The 20,564-nt window shown below is 43.1% G+C and overlaps 1 protein-coding gene across 2 annotated transcripts; it reads left to right on the top strand.

Annotated features, from left to right (window-relative positions):
* The first annotated feature begins 3,593 nt into the window (after window positions 1–3,593).
* Window positions 3,594–10,067, top strand: LOC143519374 (uncharacterized). Of its 2 annotated transcripts, XM_077012735.1 has the most exons (3): window positions 3,594–4,049; window positions 4,157–4,737; window positions 7,450–10,067. In XM_077012735.1, exons 2-3 carry the CDS (start codon window positions 4,266–4,268, stop codon window positions 8,895–8,897), a joined length of 1,920 nt encoding a protein of 639 aa, XP_076868850.1. In that variant the 5' UTR covers window positions 3,594–4,049; window positions 4,157–4,265; the 3' UTR covers window positions 8,898–10,067. The 2 variants fall into 2 exon arrangements, with proteins under 2 accessions (XP_076868850.1, XP_076868851.1); XM_077012736.1 differs by lacking the exons at window positions 3,594–4,049; window positions 4,157–4,737 and adding an exon at window positions 4,986–6,319.
* The last annotated feature ends 10,497 nt before the right edge of the window (window positions 10,068–20,564 follow it).

Here is a 20,564-nt window from a genome sequence, read left to right on the forward strand (position 1 = left end):
TTGCTAAGTGAACTGTAGAAATGATATGAGTTACTCAGACGCTGTTTTATGTAAACAGGTCAGTTTTTTGGTTGGGATTGATTTATCTTCAAGAACTCTCTTCACATCGCTCAGCTGCACACGGCCGGTGCACTGAGTGGGTGTCAAGATGGCGAGCCAAGCCCGTATCGGACAACACGAGTAAACTTTGAGTATATTTTCTCTTTGGAATATTTTCTTGAGCAGTTTCCACTCACACGGACACTGGTAATTGAATGAACTGAAATTTGATTCAAAAGCATTTTTTTCTGGAAGAAAAAATATTAGACACTGAAACAAGAAGTTGGACATTTTAATTGTTTTGAACAAGTTATTTTATTTCTGTAGATTTGAGAACTGTGGAAAGAAAACAAGAGGTTATTGTTTTTTTTTTGTTTTACTGTAACTGTTCATGGTTCTGTAAAACTCATGGTTTTTGGGTTAAATAATCTAAAGGTTAATCTAACATAGAACTAATCCTGAACTAACTTCTTAAACAGAGAATAAATTTCTAAACTCTAGCCTACCAAGATAATAAATATAATACTTACCGTAATACTTCTCCTAAATTAAAGGGAACCTAGAAGGATAAATTAATTAATTAGTTGATAAAATAGCTGTAAATATACCATAATAATAATACGTACTTACAGAGGTTGAGTAAATACATCTAAAAGAAAGAAATATGTGTTAGACCTGATTAACACTTTAACTCAAAGTAAAAGGTGAAACTGAGTAAAGGTGCATATTTACCTGTGGGTTGATCATTCATATTCTTTTACTTTCTGTGAAAATTGTATTTTGTGAACACCTGTTTTGTTTAAAGATCGTTTGTTTTATTTCAAAGATCTTACAAAAGGAACTTTCAATACATTTTAAAATTTCAACAATCCCTGGTCTCATTTCTTCCATGTACTTGCTCCCCGAGCGAACCTAACTGGTCCATTGGTGTTATCCCTATTGTCAATTGAGGTAACCTTACTGTACGTTATCACCCATTCGTGTCTAAAGCGCTACACAGGCTTAAACCAGACTCAACTCGCTATATAGCCAAAGAGATGCTGCCGTTAAATACAGTCAGAAAACATTTATAAACATGCTGCAAAGATTTAACATGCAGTATGAACTGCCAAAGAAAACCTTTATCTCCCAAACTGCCATTCCAACCTTATATAATGAAGTCACGTGTTCTGAAGGAGATTAGACATCTCATTTTACTCTGCCACTACAGATATGTGGTCAAGCTCAAATATGAACCCATACATGAGCTTTACAATACATTACTGCCAACTGGTGTAATTGTATTATTATGCTACTATATTATTATTGTGGCACATTGTCTTAAAGCTCCTTTGGGGAGCCCAGAAGCAAGAAAAAATTTAAATTAAAAAAAAAAAATTATTATGCCACATTATTGTGGCACTTTAAAATGACAATATTATCGTTTATCGCAATAATTTCTGGGACAATATATCATTCTGAAAATTTTGTTATCGTGACAGGCCTAGAAGCAGCGTCTGCCGTCAATGTGAGTGAGGCCATAATTCTCGTAGGGCCCTGCAGGTAAATCCACATCCACATGGAATCCCCAGCCAAGCCGTTGGGTTGAAACACATTTACAAGCAGAAGGGGGGAGGGGGGTTCACGACAGACAGTCCATTGGCTACACAACATTTCAGGCTCCGTAAACACTTTGCCACACCAGTCCCTGGAATGCATACCTCAGAGCTGCAGGTGTGCACTAATTTGCTTATTGTAAGTTTGATTAACGAGGTCCAGCAGTTACTGTAGAACAGAATATTTTGTTGTTCAAAACCGGTATGTGAGAGTAGCACTAATACCCCCTCACTCCCTCTGCCCGTGAAGAGACACTATCCGAGAGGGGCGTTTTCTTATGTTGTTATAACAGTTAAGGTCATTTTCTTCACCTATTGGATGTTACCAGCTTGATATGGTCCATCAACAACACAACAGTGAAAATGTGTGAAAAATGCACCATGACTGACACAAGTAGTTTTTCTCTCATGGAATATTATTCACACTCCACACAACCCCTCATGATTTCTCAATACAATACATTTATACCTCTAGAAGGTGTGTGGGTGATTATTTAGTCTTGTCTCTTTGCGGACAGGAGGGGGTCAAGACAATGCAGTTAAGCTAAAATAACTAAAAATTAACTAATTTTATTGAGAACCTTTTACATCTCTGAAAATGTGAGAGCTGTAAATGTTTTTAAGTAACACAAAAACCAGAAGGACTTGTGTAAATTGTATAAGCCTGCTTACAAATGTATTTTTTTAGAAAGGAGTAAATAACTCTTAGATTAGTGCAACACAGCCAACACTTAAACATTTAGAAAGGTCTGTGCGGGCACGCTTTCCCATAACGTCTTCATAGAGCAAGTATGCTTCTGTTGTCTATTCATAGTCTGTTTTTTCATAGAAATATTGTGACTTATTATAATAAGTATATCACTGCATCCTTGATGCTGACCTTTAGTTGAACTGTCTTTTTTTATAAGCCCTATTCCTCCACACATCCTTTTGAGGCGCAGGTTATTTTTATGCTTGTTTGGCACAATATAAGTTTACAGGTGTGAAAATAAACTCAGATCATTCTAAGACCTCACAACTGTGGCTGTCTCTTCCTGAGTGGTGTCCTTCAGCTCAAGTCTTTTGTAGGAAATTGACTGAACCAAGACAAGGAGAATCATGATAATTTATTCAGTTTTTAGGGAAGTTATCACATTAAAAAGTATTTTTTAAATAATATAATGTGAAATCTTACATGGTGACAGGTTTTGGAGTAATGCAGAAATGTTTCATTTTACATCATTCAGCTTTGATGTTTTCCATACTTTAAAGAGTTACTGGTGTTTGCAGAAGTGGACCTTGTCCTATCCAGAGTTAAATCTTTGCTCACATGATGCTTAAATATATATGCTAAGCATACATGTAACTGGGGTGTTCCCCTATTTTTACACCAAAGCTCAGAGGACAAATTTATGTTCAGTGGTACTTAAAAGGTTTCTACTGGGACCACCCCACCCGTGCTCACTCCCAGTGGGTGAGTAGCCATGCTGGAGACCTTTTTCCACCTTGCAAGGGACATGTAAATAATAATCAACACACTACCTCAGGGGATGGGTGACTAGCCCACACTTTTCTTATGCAACGCCATGGCTGGTAATTAAAGCGAAGACTAGACTTGACAGGAAATGGAACACAATGAAAACGTAAGCAGGATGGAGGTCCCAGGAGACTGCTCTGGATCACTGGCACTGTGATAAGCAGAATTAGGATCTGACGTCTGCATTTCTAAAAGGTATGCAGTCACTGGGTTGTAAAGTTTATTTTAAAAAATTCTGTTTAAGTATATCAAATCTTTCGTTCACAGCGGTAATGAAAAATATTGATCTGAAATATAAGGGGAAGTCGTAATAGTCTTGTTACTATTCTTCTTATTATTATTACTAAAATGATTTGAAATAACAATGAAAAGTGGGAAAAGTGAAAATCAAGTCAACCACGAAGGAACATTTTAAAAAGATGCCAAGTATTTGATTTAAAAAATGTTTCCGAGCAGCGCGCTACTTCACACCGTTTTCCGGGCACTATTATTTTGAAAAGCCGACCAAAGCCAGCCACGCTGACGTAGGTTGGCTCGTTTCTAGCTTCTCGAAACTTAAACAGCTAGCTAGTTCTGGCAGTGTTTGTCTTTTTGGTCAACACGCATTTACCTACATAGTAAATAGTTTTGATGATCACATCTTTACATAACAAAACGTTAGTACCTTCTTATGTTGTTGCTGTTTTTTTGCGCACGAACCGAGCCAGCAGCCCCGTTTACGGTAACGCTAATGCGTGGTCGTGCAGTGTCGGTGCTGGTTCTGGTTCTGTGTGTGCAGGTTAGCTGGACCCGCTAACCCACCACTAGCTGGTTAAGCAGAGAGATGATCACGTTTGTGCTGGACTACACATTGTGGACGGGTGCGACAATGCAAAGAGGTCGTTTTGAGCAATTCCGTAGTAAGTAGGCCTAATTTATGAATTGTCGCCATAAATCCCTTTAATAGTACAAGATACTGCAGTGTTCAGCCCTATTTAAGCTGATTGGTGTTAATTTTGTTGAACAGTCTCTGTAGCTGCATATCAAGGACTCATCGATGTTGACTTATGAAATATGTAGGACGTCTATAAGTCTAATAACGAGTCTCTGAGTCCATAAAAGACATATTGGACATCATGATGAAAATCAGCTCTGCGAAGAGAGGCAGACCGTCCCGAAAGAAGACGAGGACCAAACGTGCCAGAGACGCACACGTTAGGAAGGAGACACTCTCCGTAGACAAGGACGCGCTACATTTAGAGGCGGATGAGCCTCTAGTACAGCGTCCATCTAACGGACCTAAAGACTCTCTGACCGACCCGTCCGCCGAGATGGACCAAATTAAACAAGAACCGGGTCAGTTCGACTCGTACGGAGTCCAGAAGGAAACGCCACGAGTTGGCAGAAAGCGACTGAAGACGGAGCCGGACTGTGTGCCGGTGAATCTGGTAGCCGAATTCAAAACCGAGCCGGACACGCACGACGAGGTGTCGAGTGGAGAGAGAGATTTCTGTGTGAAAAAAGAGAAAGAGGAGGACGGGTCAACGGTCAAGCTCGAGACGGGGGTGTACGTGCCCGCGCGTGACCTCCAGCACGATGACGGAGAAGGTAGGACTGGCGGCTTTCTGAATTTACAGTGGCGGTCAGTAAGTAAGGCAAAGCACATTTTTATCAAGTTATCCACTGCACTTTTTCTGTGTTGTGCAAGTAATACATTTACTTATACACAGAGGTGTCAATTCCAGGTTCAGAAAGTAAAAGTCCTCACTTTTACAATTCCAGGTTCAGAAAGCAAAATCCTGGTGAGGACTTTTACTTTCTGAACCTGGAATTGACACCTCTGCTTATACATTAACTTGGAAGTTACATTTAAGTGTAATTGTACGGTGTCGATCTAGCAACAGTGTTTGTGTATTCATCCTGAAGGCTATGCCGTTCACAGATTGAAGATAGCCAGATCAGAGGTCAGGTCACCATGTAAAAATAACCAACAGTCCAGTTTTAGATTGTGCTGCCTCCACACACCTCCATCAGATAACGAAGGAGGTGGAGAGTGCTGATTACCTGCCTCAGGTGGACTGGCTGTGGGTCTTTCAGGACTGGATTGAAAACGTGTAGGATAAATATTAATTTCCATAGTTAATTTTCCTCACGATGAGACCACCTGGTTTTGAGGAAGTTGATGCAAGAAAACTTTCTATTTGACTTTTATAGGTGCTAATGTGAACATTCAGGTCTGTTTTTGTACTTTATTGATCGGGTTATGAAAAAGAACACAAAAGCCACATCAACAAAGTTTAGATCTTTGAAAATTGCATTTGGACCACATTCTAATATTGTCCTCTTTCATATGCATTATGATCACTGGGCAGTGAGAACTGTCAGACTGGAATTCTTATTTGGTTTTTATTCATTGTTTCACCATCAGTCCTCTTCCACTGCCTGCTGTCCCACACATTAAGGCTAGTTGTAGTTTGTGGGCATGTCTTCTCTTCCACCTTCTAACTCTGATCCAACATCCAGCTGATGGTCCTTAGGAACCATTCAATGTATTCATAGGGCTGTCGGGCCTTAGTTGAACCCAGGCCTGTGTGCAGTTCTGGGTGTCTTGTCTCGTTTGACTGGCCTGATTTGGCGCTCCGCCTTGGTGCCTGTTATTTGGGGTTCCAGTAATTAAGCTGCTTGTTGAGAGAACACACGCAGGTCTCTCCAAATTGGAAATTTACTGGCACTTAATATGTCAAGATGGTACTTGGAAGAAGTAGGCCTTGCCTGTCATTTAAATATAAAAACATCTCTTAAATGGAATATTTTACCATTTAGTGAGCAGATTTAAATGACATGCGTGTAGATTATACTGGTCCTGCGTGTTTGTAGATTAGACTGCTGCAGTGTGATTCTGGCTGGTGTCCCAGCTGTTTTTGTGTCCTTCAGCGCAGAAACAAAGCATCCTTTCTAGGAGAAGAAGGAAAGTAATTTTAAATTCACACTGGCTGCCTATTAAACTCCATGTTGACTTCAAGGCGTTGCTCGTGATGTTTGAAGCTCCACACGGACGGGCATGTCGTGTGGAGGTGTTGAACCGTTCGATCCCATCCTATTAAAACACTTGGGACATTGTGTTCTGACTGACTCCTCTAAGCTGAGGCAGACATGCTGTTAATCTCTAGGACTGCTTGCAACTCGGCTGGTGAGATTTCCCTTCTGCATCTCTCTAACACTCTCATGGTGTTGTATGAAGTGTTTGGAGCGTATCTTTCACAGGTTGGCCTATGGTTAATGGATTTATGAGCCTATATTTAAGATTTGTATCTTTTTTTTTGCTTTTGTTTCAATAACACTTAGTTGTATGGAAATAGTAATTTTATGGTAATCCAAATGGAAATAATAATGTAATAGTAGAAAAATTAATAATATTTTATTTATATATGCAGTCTGTCATTGGCTACCTGTGTTTTTAAACCTCTTGGGGATTTTAGCACTCAAATGCAATGTGCTATGAAATCAATATTTTTCTCTACAGCTGGCAAACCGCAGCAATTTGTTATGCATTAATTGGAATTGAGGAAGAATTCCTGTAATGTGAACACAACCTTTTTAGCAATTTTCAGTCTGATCTACAAAGAGATGGGCCTGAGCTCCCCCAGTCTGCTGGTTTGTGTTTGGGTGGTGATGACTGCGTGATTGTCTCGTGGCAGGGACCAGATGATCACGTCTGGTCTCTCCCCATTGCCCAAGGAGAGCCGTGTTGGACGACATCCTCTTGTGTGTCGACGTTTCTCTATTAGGCTAACTTGTAAATCTTTGGCCAGAAACCTCTTATTTTTTTGTTTTGCTTTGAATCCTCTAATGTAGCTTTTTGCTTCTGGACTGTTGGAAATTTTTGCGAAGATGAGTTGGTAGTAGGCAGTATTGATATTGAGATTTTTTTATTTCTTGCGTGATGTGCCAGGGCAGGGTGGAGGAGGAGACGAGGGAGGTGTGTGACCAAGGCCCCAGTCACATGTGTCTGGGAGAGTTTTCATCTGACCTTGGCATGTTCGACACTGTACAAGGGTACAAAACCGATTAAAGCTATACAGAGAGAGCAGCCTAGGAGTGAAACGTGTTAAAGGTCTGTGTAGCCCAAGTGTTTAGAAATACATCTAAAGATTAAGAAGCAATCAAAAATGAATGATGGAATGTAATACAGGGAATAGGAATTCCTTCAGCACGTCTGGTGAAGAGAAAACATGTTGATTTGTCGCTGTCATTCTCCCCTCCTTCCTCTCTCCCTCCTTCCTCTCTCCCTCCTTCCTCTCTCCCCTCTTCCTCCTGCAGCTCCTGCGTCTGTCGTCTCCTGCCCCTACTGCTCCGTGTCCTTCACAGACTCCTCCTACTTGGAGAAGCACCTGAAATGGACCCACCGCAGCAACTACCTGGCCTGGCTCAGGAACCACAAACCCCCCCAGTGTCCCAAAATCTCCTCCAGGATGCTGAGCTGCTCCTCCTGCCCCCACCGCTTCCTAACGCAGGCGCAGCTGAAGGCGCACGTGCGTCGGGCCCACCTGCCCCCGCCCGCCCCCGCCCGCAAGCGCTACACCTGCCCCCAGTGCGACCGCAGCTTTGACTACATGGGCAACCTGCAGAATCACTGCAGACGCTGCCACGGTCTGGCCACCGTGTGCTCGGACGGCGAGTTGAGCTGCAGCGAGTGCGGGAAGAGCTTCGCCGGCATGTGGGGGCTCGGCCCGCATCGGTGCCGCCGGGCGGAGGGGGACGACGAGGAGGAGGAGGAAGAGGAGGAGGAGGAGGAGGAAGAGGGGAGCAAGCCCTCCGTGACCTCGGGACGCCCCCTCTGCACAGACCGCGGCTTCCTGTGTCGGCAGTGCGGTAAGAACTGCCCCACGCTCCAGTGCCTGACCATACACACCCGCACGCACACGGGCGAGAAGCCGCACGCCTGCAGCGTGTGCGGTCGGCGCTTCGGCGAGCTGGGCAGCCTGCGCAAGCACGCGGTGGTGCACACGGGCGTGCGGCCCTACGAGTGCCCCGAGTGCGGCAAGCGCTTCGCCCGCATGAACCACCTGAGCACCCACCTGCGCACGCACACGGGCGAGAGGCCGTTCCCCTGCCCCGACTGCGGCATGCGCTTCAGCCACAGGGCCACCCTGCACCTCCACCAGCGGGTCCACTCGGGCGAGAAGCCCTTCTCCTGTCCGCACTGCAGCAAGGCCTTCTCCACGCTGGGCAACATGAAGGCGCACCAGCGCATGCACAGCACGGAGCGCGTGCACGAGTGCGAGCAGTGCGGCAAGGCGTTCGCCCGGCCGGACGTCCTGAAGAAGCACGCCCGCGTGCACTCGGGCGAGCGGCCCTACCTGTGCTCGGCCTGCGGGAGGCGCTTCACCCGCGTGCAGCACCTGACCAACCACCAGCGCACGCACACGGGCGAGAAGCCCTACAGCTGCGACCAGTGCGGGGCCAGCTTCGCCCAGTCGGGCGACCTGACCAAGCACACCCGCAGGCACACGGGCGAGAAGCCCTACGCCTGCCCGCACTGCCCCCGCCGCTACAACAACTCGGGAGACCTGAACAAGCACGCGCGCAGCCACTCGGGACTCCGCCCCTACCGATGCCAGCAGTGCGGCAAGGCCTTCCTCCTGCCCCACCACCTGAAGACGCACATCCGCACGCACACGGGCGAGAGGCCCTACGCCTGCCCACGCTGCTGCCGGACCTTCACGCGCACCCACCACCTCACCCAGCACATCAACAAACACCACTGAGTTGGGGATGGACATCAGAGACTGGCTGACTAAAAGATTAAGGAACGCATGTTAAGAAATTGCATGCAGAATGTTCTAAGCGATTAAACTGGTTGTAGAAATGCCTTCAGAAGGCAAGTCTGTGGCCATTAGAGGCACTGTACACCAACGCTTTACTCTCCTTCTTAAACATCACCCTCTGAAATGGCAGAAGCTTCTAGTGCATAGGTCTTCACTATTGTTGTTGAAAGGTCAACAACTTTGATTACGCTCATCCTTATTGCGAGTCCTGTAGAGAATACCTTGCCAATGGAGCTGTTCCTCTCTGATCGGGCTTGCTATGTGTGATGATTTACTCCTGGACTCTTATATTCTCACTTGCGCCTGGTGTATTTTATAATCAAATGACCATCTATAGGTCTCAGAACTGCAATCTGTTCCATTGCACAGTGTACATGTGAAACGGTTGTGAATTGGACCCCCATTTCTCTAAAAGCTTCACAGCTTTAAGATCGTTGCAGTGCTTTTGGGAAATCTGGCCTTGAAGGGTTCCTGCAATTCTTTGTATGCATTTTGCAAGTAACCTCATGGTAAAATAATGGAATTCGTGTTGCTAAAATCCATCCACCAAATATCTTGAGTGACGGTGTTGGCATGCTTTGTGTTTAAAACACCTGTTCAAGGTGCTTGTAACACAAAAGATAAAAAAATATTGTGTGTCTTGTTTAGGAAACATAAAATGAATTTGTGTTCAAATGTTTTTTGGGATTTTTTCTGAAATGTTTGTGCTCAATAAAGTTTTCACAGCTTTGGACTTATTCACACATCTAAATACAACTGGAATGTGTGTTTCAAATTAGCTTCAAATTGCATAGACTTCAAATACAGATTTAATGTTGAAGACTGTATTAAACTGATTAATCGTTCATTTACTGTCAATATAGAGAGTACTTGAATTGCATTTTGGTTGCATTTAATGAATTTAACTGAAAAGAAATTACATTGCCAAATTGGGTTAGGAAAGGGCAAGATTTGTCTGGAGACAATACAGTGCAGCTCCACATCGGAAGCTCTTGTATTGCTCGGGCTGGGCGTCTCAGGGACGGCGTGTCTCCTCTATTTGCAGTTGTCTGCTTCTCTTTTTTCTGGAACAGTCTGTGTGATGGCAAATTAAAGAACTTCAAACCCTCATTTCAATCAGTTTTCCATTCTAGTAATCCTGATATCAACACAGGAGCTTTTAGATGAACTAGCTTAAATTTACCTAACTGTCCTAATTTCTATTGCTCTGCGATATTGTGGAAATTGCAACTCCTGTTTTGGTATATTGATTTATGCTATTTAATATTACACCTTCACATCCACTATTTCTGACTAATTCATTTGATGCTTGTCGATATAAACTAGTCTAGGGACGAAGTGTACTGGTGAGGCGCTTCCAGTGGAGAACAGTATGTCTGGTTTGTTTAGTCGTAACTGCTCAGTGTGGATATGAAGGGCACTTTTATTTTGTCTAAGAAAACTTAGTAGCTACGGTCCACTGTGCAAATCATGGCAGCTCACTTTGGCTTTCCACACAGAAGCAGTCATCTCCATACCTGCTGCTTTAGACCCTTGGCCCTGCTGAGGTGGCATTCTGGTAACACTACAGCTTTTCTCAATTTTAACATTGTGTGAAGTGACACGTTTAAAAATAAACAAATAATAAATAAATAATTGACCACTGAGATGCATGTCACTACAGAACAAATTCATTGACCACTGAGACATGTCACGTCTGAACAAATCACTGACCACACAGGCACAAGTCACTACTGGACAAAAGCACTGGCCACTGAGAGGTATGTCGGTACTGAACAAAGGCACTGAACACTGAAGATATACCTAAGTAGGAAAAGCTGAAGTCATTAAAGGCCCATTTCAGTCAGTCTGTCACAAAAAATAAACATAAAATAATACTTTTACTGTAAAGTTCAAAGTGAGTGAGGTGAAATTTGCTGCTAATTCTACCTTAAAAATATGATGCTGATAATTCCGTGCGTTTGTCCTAAAAACTGAAACGGCCATTTTATCTTAATCTATGTTTGCCTTATAGATTTTTAATAGTGGGCTGTTTTGTAACACCGCTTGTACAAAGATCTAGTACGTGTAGTTACAAGCATTAGATCTGAACAGACATTTAGAGCCAATAGATGGATCACTTGGCTGGTCAAAGGCCCAGAGCAGGTCTGCTTCAGTCAATGCTGGGGGAATTGCCCTATTATTTTATGTCTGCGATTACTAGGACAGCAGTGTAACTAGTGCACCAACACAGATAACAAAGATGTATTTAGGGCTAAATAATATTGAGTGCACCTTTGTTTAAAGCTGGAATCAATGCTTTTTAAAGCACGTCCATTTTTCATTTAGCAAGCAGCTTGTCAGGGGAGGGGCGTGGAGATGAATGGAGGCGGGGAGTATTTGAAAATTTCCCCCCATAGTACGAATAATTAAAGGGACAGATTTCAGCATTCAAATATTACACATAATGTAAGTGGCACAAAAAAAAAGTTTGAAAATTGAGGAACCTTGTTGAAGGTCTTTTCCTGTGATTTTCTGTAGACGCAGAGCACAGATGGACGGTGACTTAACCAAAAGAGTGCGTACTCTGTAATAAAGAGTGAAGGGCAAATTCATGGATATTTAGCTTTTTTATTATGTCTTACTGATACGCTAGACAAACAAATTTTGTTGCCCGTGTTAATAGATCGCCATGAATGTATTTTAATTTTGGAGCAGTTCCTGACTGAAGCACCAGGGGGAAACAGATAGCTATCGATAGGTGCTTTGGGAATTCTGGTTTGGACACGCACAGATGACTCTGATTCCCCACTATTCCCTAAGTGCGAGTTCCTCCTTTGCAGACTAATTCACCCATAATGTAGCTGCCATTAACATACTTCGCAAAATTTGTTGAAAAACTCTATTCAGAAAAGGACTACTTATCAGTGGAAAAGGGACAATATTGATGAATCTCATAAGTCTCATCAATTGGCATATTTATTTCGACTCAGTGACAACATGATTCCTTTCAACTGGCCTGGAGTGCTTTCTTTGAGTTCATGTTATGCATACAATTTTTTTGAATACTCTCTTAATCATACCTTTATTAAAAAGAACCCCCCCCAAACAAACAAACAAACAAACAAACAAAACATAGCCTATAATGATTTCACCATCTAAAATCCTATCTGTGGAGTGGGAGACCATTTTCTAAACCGTCACCCTTAGGCCTTTAGATATTGTCTAAAAATTAAATTACACTCATGTTGGATCCAATAAAAGTCCACTTGTACATTTTTTTTGGCTTTGTTTTTTCATGGTGTAATTCAAGCAGTCCAATTTTGACCGTATTTACTGTCTATACATTTGTCAGTTTGCAGGAGAAACACATTGTTGGCGTCGGTGTGCTGGTGTCACGGTGTCGTCACGCTGGAGTGATTTTGCTGCTCGCTGGCCCCGGGGGTCAGTGTGTGGGAAGAGCTGGCAGCTCTCGGGGTCTTTGGAGGGCTCTGGGGTGTCTTTGGCCAGCTCCCTTCGGGCTCAGCCAAGCCCAGATCCACTTCTCTCATTCATGAAGGGGTCAGAACATGGGTCATCTCACCGCTTTTCTGCACCCCTCCACCCCCCATTCAAAATAACCTGAGCCATGCGAGGGAGGGTTTTCACGTGGGCGCAGATGAAACTGTGTATTTTTAGCTGCTTTTGATTTTGGCTTTGTGGTGTTCTTTGGAACGGAGGGGTTTCCAGTGCGCCGGAAACCACAGATAGGCAGGAGGATGAGAGTTGTGGTCTGTTTTGCCTGGAAAGAGCTACGGGGGAAAGCTGGTTAGCATTGTACGCGAGTGGGGTCAGATCTGTCAAAGTAAAAAATGAGGAGCTTATATTCCATTAGTGTCAGTGTATTGCTAACTGCTGTCAACTCCCTTTTTCGTCTACAGCAGTGGCAGTGTGTCAGTGCCGGACTCTGCTGGTGGAGAGGCGCTAACCAGATGCTAACCAGACGCTAACCAGAGCTAGCTGCCGCTCTCTGGATGAGGTCCCCGTGCCACGTGATGCTCTCTCTCTCTCCTCTCCCTCTTCTCCCTTGCCTGGCCCCTGGCCCAACCTTTGGCTCTGGATGTCTGTTTAGTGTGGGGGATTGAGATATCGAGGGAGAGGGAGACTGACAGTGAGTGCTACCCTGCTCAGTAAATATGAACTGCAGCCAAACAGACAGGCTCATTTATCATGGGGGCGTGGGGGGTGGAAAGAGGGATAAGTGGGAGGAGTGGCTGTGGGATACGGGGGGTGGTGGTGGTCGGTGTGGGGGGTGGGGGGGGGTTAGTCAGGTGGGTAAGAGCCACAGAGCGTAGGTGAATGTGGCAGAAGAACAACAGGACTAGAGAGGTAAAGGAATAAAGATGTGCAGGCCAGGCCCTAGCCAGTAAAGCCAACCCTACTGAACAAATACTCTGACCACTAAACATGTCAGTACTGAAAAAAGGTACTCGCCACTCAAATGCACCACACCACTGAACAAATACTCTGACCACTGAGACACATGTCACTACAGAACAAATTAATTGACCACTGACATGTCACGTCTGAACAAATCACTGACCACACAGGCGCACATCACTACTGGACAAAAGCACTGACCACTGAGAGGCATGTCAGTACTGAATAAAGGCACTGACCACTAAAGACATACCTAAGCAGGAGAAGCTGAAGTCATTAAAGGCCCATTTCAGTCAGTCTGTCCTACTGCCAGCTGGGATGCTAAATGCACCAATTCATCAAAGGCAAAATTTAGCTTTCGTTTCTTGGAAACGGTGAAGCTGGGTGAAAGGCGATGTCTGAAACAGTCTGACGTCTGGAATATGGGTGCCGTGGTTTTGATGTTTTCTGTTGGGAGCTGGCTTAGATCCACACTGCCACGAGGGACGTTTTTCTTCTTTGTACAAAATGGATCCTACTGGACACTAGAAGAGTCCAACTGTGGAAGCTGACACAAGTCTTCCACCTCATCACTCACCAGTTAGAGGATGATCAGTTCAGTCATGTATCATAGGAAGTGTGGGCTCTGGAACAAATACAATAATGCAATAGTGTTTGGAAAAACGTACTAGTGTAGTTGGAGTACACCATGCGATGGTGAAAGGAGAGATTGTAAGACTCAAATGTGTTGTGTTTGGATTGGGATTGTAATGTGTGTTGGATCAGCTTTGTCTTTGATTGACATGATATTCAAATTAATGACCTTATGTGCCCGTTAGCATACTGAATGTCTGAAAAGGGAAATTACATAAATTATTACATATTACAAAAACTGGGAAATTACTACAAAGATTTGCTGACAGCTGATGGTTATAACCACAATGAGGAATTATTCAGGTGCTAGAAATATTTTGAAAAGGAAACCATGGTAACTGGAGGAACTCTTTTATACAAATAAAGGTTAATACATAGGATGCAACAGAAAGGTTCAAATTAACAGGCCCACTGGTATCAACTACCATAGAAAAAATACAGTCCAAATACTTATAATTATTAGGCTCTTATGGGCCAATGTCCTATAATTAGTACTAATAACTGCTAAATCAGTGCTAATTGTCTGCCAATAGGCACTAAATACAATGCCCTCTAATGTTAAGTGTTGTCACTGTGTAAGCTCAGCATTCCCCAAGGGCCAATTGACAGATTTATGATGCCTGATTTAGCGTCCTCCGAGGAACCACGATGTTCCCAGAGCAGAAGCAGAGCCCAACTTTAGAGCTTTCTGCCTTAAACACTCATCATTTCTCTGGTCTCCCATGATGGGTTCTCAGTGTCTTTTCCTCTCAGACACCATTACATCACTCAAATTTAAACACATTACATTCCGGGAAAAATTGAACATTTTCTCCCACATTTACTTATTTATATATATATTTATATATATATGTATATTTGTATAGAACTGAAAACAACAGTAGTACTGGTCTCTTCTTTTCTCAAGTTTGGATGAGAGAACCCTTTTTTTCCAGAAGATGTTGTTGGAAACGTGGGAAGGATAATGTGTGTTTAGCTTGGGTGCTTCTTTAGAGTTTCTGTGACCCCTTGTCTGCTTCAAGTCATGTTACAGTAAGAGCTGAGATGCTTCAAGCAGGGTCTATAAATGAAATCAAGAACCAAGTAAGGAAATTGACGGAGAGAGTGGTGGCCCAATGAAAGCAATTGTACGCTCATAAAATCATCTCTGATGGCTCCCACACATATGTCTCCATGTCGATCCTCTTTTGCTCTTTATTTCATTATTAACCCCCTTCCCCTCTACTCTCCACATGTGCATTTTTGTATATTATTCTTTCATTTGCAAATTACAGTCTTTTCTACACTGTCCATGTCTGAACCTTCAAGGCCTCTGTATCCTTCTATCTTTTTTCTCTCTCCCCTCTTTCTTTCTCTCACTTTTTCTATCTGTCTTTCTTTTTGTCTCTTTCTCTCCATATTTCCCAATTCCACAAAGAGACAGGAGCAAGGGAAGATGATGTGTGACAGTCGCTGTATTTCGATCTTCTGTCAGTAAGATTAATATTGACACAATGTGTATCTTACCAGAGGCCGTTTGACTGTGTGTGTTGTGTATTTATTTCATTATTCGGGGTTGGGGCAGTTTTTCTTAAGAATCAGATGGTAACTGATGTGTAGACTGAAACTGACAGAGTGTGTTGTGGCCTGAGAGAAGTCAATATAGTCACACCAGGGGTTGTCTTTACCATTGTCACCTTGTCCATAAATAGTCAACTCTTTACCTTTACATTTTGTCTGCAATATCTTTTAAACTTTCAATTAGGCATACACACAGATGATTTCACACATAAAGCATAATTTCACTTTGTGTATTTGACCCTACGCATGTGTTGTTTTGGAAACGAGTGGCCCGTGAGTCTACAATAAAGAGAAAAAGTATTAGGGAGATAAACAAATAGAAACAAAAAGAGAAAAGGAGATGGCGCGAGGAAGACAAGAGCCTGAGGGGGGAAACAGTTGTCGCTGGAGACTTTTATTGACTCCCCCCCACACAATTCGCACGTGACTGGAGCTCGCGCACGGGGGCCAACAGATAAATTCACACAGAGGGGGACTGAGGGAGAGAGAGAAATGAGAAAATAAATTACTCTGGAAAGATATGACGATGGGCTACATGCGGCTTTAAATCTAAAAGGGAATTTGCGACACACTCAACCAATTTGTCATTGCTCTTTTTACGTTTTCACCCCGTTTCTTATGTGCTTCATGTCTCCAAAAGTCTACTTTCCCAATCACGCCCTCACATATCCACCTATGCTTCAGGAAGTCCAAATCAACGCATACTTAATAAAAAACAGTATTTTTGAAATTGTGCCTTTGTAAAAGTTTGAGATTGGTCTAAACTTACATGGGCATCTTAGATCATTTAGAAATGTCCAAGAGCTCATGTCGTCCCGATTTGTTCTTTACACAGTTCACTCGTGCACTTTACAAACGAATCATTTATCTGTCAGCTCAATTCATCCGTGTTCCGGTATATCTCAGATTATCAGTGGGTTATGAACAGAACCTGTCCCACCCACACCAAACATCATAACCAAAAAGGAGGGAAATTGGTTGCAATGAGGGAACAGAGAATTAGGGGCAACCAAAGTGAAAGATGGGTGGAAACGGGAGCATAGAAAGAATGGAAAAGAGAAAAGAAAGAAACGCGGTCTTAAAGTATACCCCCCTCTTTTATTTAATTTAGACGCCAGGCGAAAATCGATCCTGCCATTCGATACGCAATCCGAATCAAGGCGAATTAAGCGGGCGGAAATTAACTCTGAAAATATTTTTGATGGAGTGGCTTGTAGTCTCTCGGCCAAATGGACTGCAAAGTGGAACAAATGACAGGGGCCTAGTGGTGGAGACAGCGCCGCTCCATCTTCCATTAGGGCGTAATGGGATAGGTCCAGCCCCCTAGCTCGACTCGGCTGCATTAATCAAAACAGCCGCTATATGAAGATTTATGGTTCTCTCCGCGTCGCCGCTCCACTTCAGCGCCGCTGAAGCCTGAGCCAGGTCGCGCGCGCGCGCGCGTGCGTGTGTGTGTGTGTGTCAGAGAGAGAGAGAGAGAGAGAGAGAGAGAGAGAGAGAGAGAGAGAGAGAGAGAGAGAGAGAGAGAGAGAGAGAGAGGGAGAGGGAGAATGCTTCAGAAAAAGACTATACTCCTTTTTCTTGTAGGCATACCTATGTATAGTCTAACGGGAAGGAGTGTCTCGCACACGCATTTTTTCACCAGGAGGCTACGTAAGCCCGCCATGGCATATTTTAGAGGCGTGTCATAAACTACAATCCTGGGCATATCTAGTGGCCCTTGGCTAAAACACATGTTTTGAATATTCAAGTTTACTGTTCAGCATAGAATTATTTTCCTTTTTTCTACTATTCGTGTATATTTGTTTGTTTGTTTTCTAACATAAAATAAATGATAACAAGATTTATAAATTCCACGTTCATTTACCACTTAATCATTTTGTTTCTCTGACTGTCTTCCTCTGTCATTCACAGAGTTTATATATCCTAATGTGTATATAGTACTAATAATCTACAACATGTGAGGCGATCCATTGGCTTCTTATCCCATAGCTGACTCCCCATCTCCATGCCTACAGCAGAGCTGATCCTGTATCTCCATGCCTACAGCAGAGCTGATCCTGTATCTTCATGCCTACAGCAGAGCTGATCCTGTATCTTCATGCCTACAGCAGAGCTGATCCTGTATCTCCATGCCTACAGCAGGGCTGATCCTGTATCTCCATGCCTACAGCAGAGCTGATCCTGTATCTCCATGCCTACAGCAGAGCTGATCCTGTATCTTCATGCCTACAGCAGAGCTGATCCTGTATCTTCATGCCTACAGCAGAGCTGATCCTGTATCTTCATGCCTACAGCAGGGCTGATCCTGTATCTCCATGCCTACAGCAGGGCTGATCCTGTATCTCCATGCCTACAGCAGGACTGATCCTGTATCTCCATGCCTACAGCAGGGCTGATCCTGTATCTCCATGCCTACAGCAGAGCTGATCCTGTATCTTCATGCCTACAGCAGAGCTGATCCTGTATCTCCATGCCTACAGCAGGGCTGATCCTGTATCTCCATGCCTACAGCAGGGCTGATCCTGTATCTCCATGCCTACAGCAGAGCTGATCCTGTATCTTCATGCCTACAGCAGAGCTGATCCTGTATCTCCATGCCTACAGCAGGGCTGATCCTGTATCTCCATGCCTACAGCAGGGCTGACCCTGTATCTCCATGCCTACAGCAGCACTGACCCCCTGTGTCCATGACTACAACACAGCAAGCTGTGCATTTACGACTGCTGTATATGAAGAGGTCACACTTAGTGTTGCAGCCAGTGTAAATCTGCATTGCAACAGTCCAAACACTCCTGTCTGAACACATCCTGAGTTAGGCCTGTTTTAGCACCAGTCCAAGCACTCCACCCTGGTCCAAAGACCCCAGATTTGCATTATTCCAAAAGGCCATGAATTCAAATATGACTGTTGATGCCTAAGTGTTGAAAGGAAAGTAATATCAAATTCATTCATACATAATTAAATAAGAAAGACATTAAAGACCAGTCGACCACTAACAGGCTTTATGTCGAGTGGATGATTGAGTAACAGGGAAACAGGGAAGATATGTGAAAAAAACCTGTGAGAAAGTTCAGCTCTTCTATAAGGTTTGAGATGGACTGAACCTATGTGTAAACACATTTACGGAAATGACGTGTGGGCCTTCATGCCCATATGCTAACAGGGAACATATACATTCCCTAGTGCTCACATGTTAGTTGGCAGGCCATGTTAGGATGTACTGTAAGTTGTGTTGGTCATGGCAGCAACATCTGATAGCTGGTTCATATATATATATATATACAGTATATCTCACCCTCCCCTGGGCATTCTTTTGAGTTCAAGCTCAGGTCCGACGACCAGAGACCCAAGAGCTTGAGGGTCCTGCGTAGTATCTTAGTCCAGGACTGGGCTGTGTTGGATGGAGGTCTCAGATGTTGGGATCTTCTGGAGACATGCTCCCAGTTTGGGGGTCACAGGCCCTAGTGCTCCAATTACCTTGGGAACAGCTGTTGCCTTCACCTTCCACATCTTTTGTAGCTGTTATTTATTTATTAATTTATTATTTATTTATTTATTATTTATTTATTTATTATTATTATTTATTTCAGCCCTTTGGTGTTTCTCAAGCTTTGTTATTTTTTGTTCCTTGTTCCTGATGGTGCTATCACTTGGGATTGTGTACATATATATATATATATATATATATATATATATATATATATATATATATATATATATATATATATATATATATATATATATATATATGTGTGTGTGTGTGTGTGTGTGTGTGTGTGTGTGTGTGTGTGTGTGTGTGTGTGTGTGCGTGCGTGAGTACCCAAACCAAGGTTTTCTAAGAGCAGGATATTTCACATCAAAGTACTTCACATACTTCAAGGACTTATCTTGCACAGCTGATGAAGGAACTCTGTCCAAAATGTCCCGTTTCTCTGGAAACCTAACACAACCCCTGCTCTCTGAGTTGTTTTTGTGTTGATTATAATTATAAAATTGTATACATTTGTGCGTGTGTGTGTGTGTGTCTGCCTGTCTGTGTGTATACTATAACTACGTGTATAAGTATAATACATTGACAAACACTTACAGGTATAACTTAAGTATAGACATCTTTTATTAAATACACTAACCCTAAACCTCTCCATGGCAGCCTTTGAGTGTGTGGATGGTTTGTGACAAATTGTTGAATAATTGTCTACTTCAGAGGAAGAAAATAGATTTTTGAATTTGATTAGATGATTCAAAATGTGCTTATTGCTAATTCCCACATATTCTAAATATAGTTCAGATGTACTGCAACTTTAATATTATGCATTTGTTTATAGAATGATCACTGTGAAATTATAAATGCATTTTTACAAATTTATGTAAAATATTCAACTAATGCATATCATTATAAGGTGTAAAATTATAAACATATTTTAGTTTTATTAATCATTTCTGATTTCTGGCTTATGTAATGCATCAGTAATGCAGATATCATGTTTTAAACTCTCAGTTGAAATAGGAGGTCCATAATGATGCAACAATCATCTCACTTGGTCTTTGGTATGAATTAGGTCACTCGGCTGGCCCATTACATGTCAGGTTCATGTGTCCTCTCCTACTTAGTTTTCATTCGTCCCCAGAAGCTGATCTTTCCTGCCAATTCTCCTCTAGCAGTTCTCCACCTCGGCCTCATCTCCAGCCAGTGTTCTTCCCCTCATCCACTCCTGGAGCCAAAGGTTCAATGTGGACATGGAGATGTGTATGCACGTCTGTGTATCACTCCTCCTCCCTCTAATTTCCCCCATTCCTTTGTTTCTCACTTTTCCTGTATGCGGAGAGGAAGTGAGCCGCCAGTTTTTGTCTGCTCAAGGGTTTATTTAAATCAGAAATGCTTTAATCCACCCGTCTCCCCATCTCTCTCTCTCTCTCTCTCTCTCTTGCTCTCTCTCTCCCTCCCTCCCTCCCTCTGAGGCTGAAGCTCTTGTATTCATTCAAGGTCCCTGGAGTACAGTCAGACTGAGTTCA

Source organism: Brachyhypopomus gauderio, chromosome 7, assembly GCF_052324685.1.
Source record: "Brachyhypopomus gauderio isolate BG-103 chromosome 7, BGAUD_0.2, whole genome shotgun sequence".
Classification (NCBI taxonomy): Eukaryota; Metazoa; Chordata; class Actinopteri; order Gymnotiformes; family Hypopomidae; genus Brachyhypopomus; species Brachyhypopomus gauderio.

Excerpts from the sequence above, each read along its gene's own strand:
- LOC143519374 (XM_077012735.1), top strand. The coding sequence starts at position 4,266 with ATGATGAAAATCAGCTCTGCGAAGAGAGGCAGACCGTCCCGAAAGAAG. Across the intron at positions 4,738-7,449 it reads CCAGCACGATGACGGAGAAG|CTCCTGCGTCTGTCGTCTCC; the intron begins GTAGGACTGGCG and ends TTCCTCCTGCAG.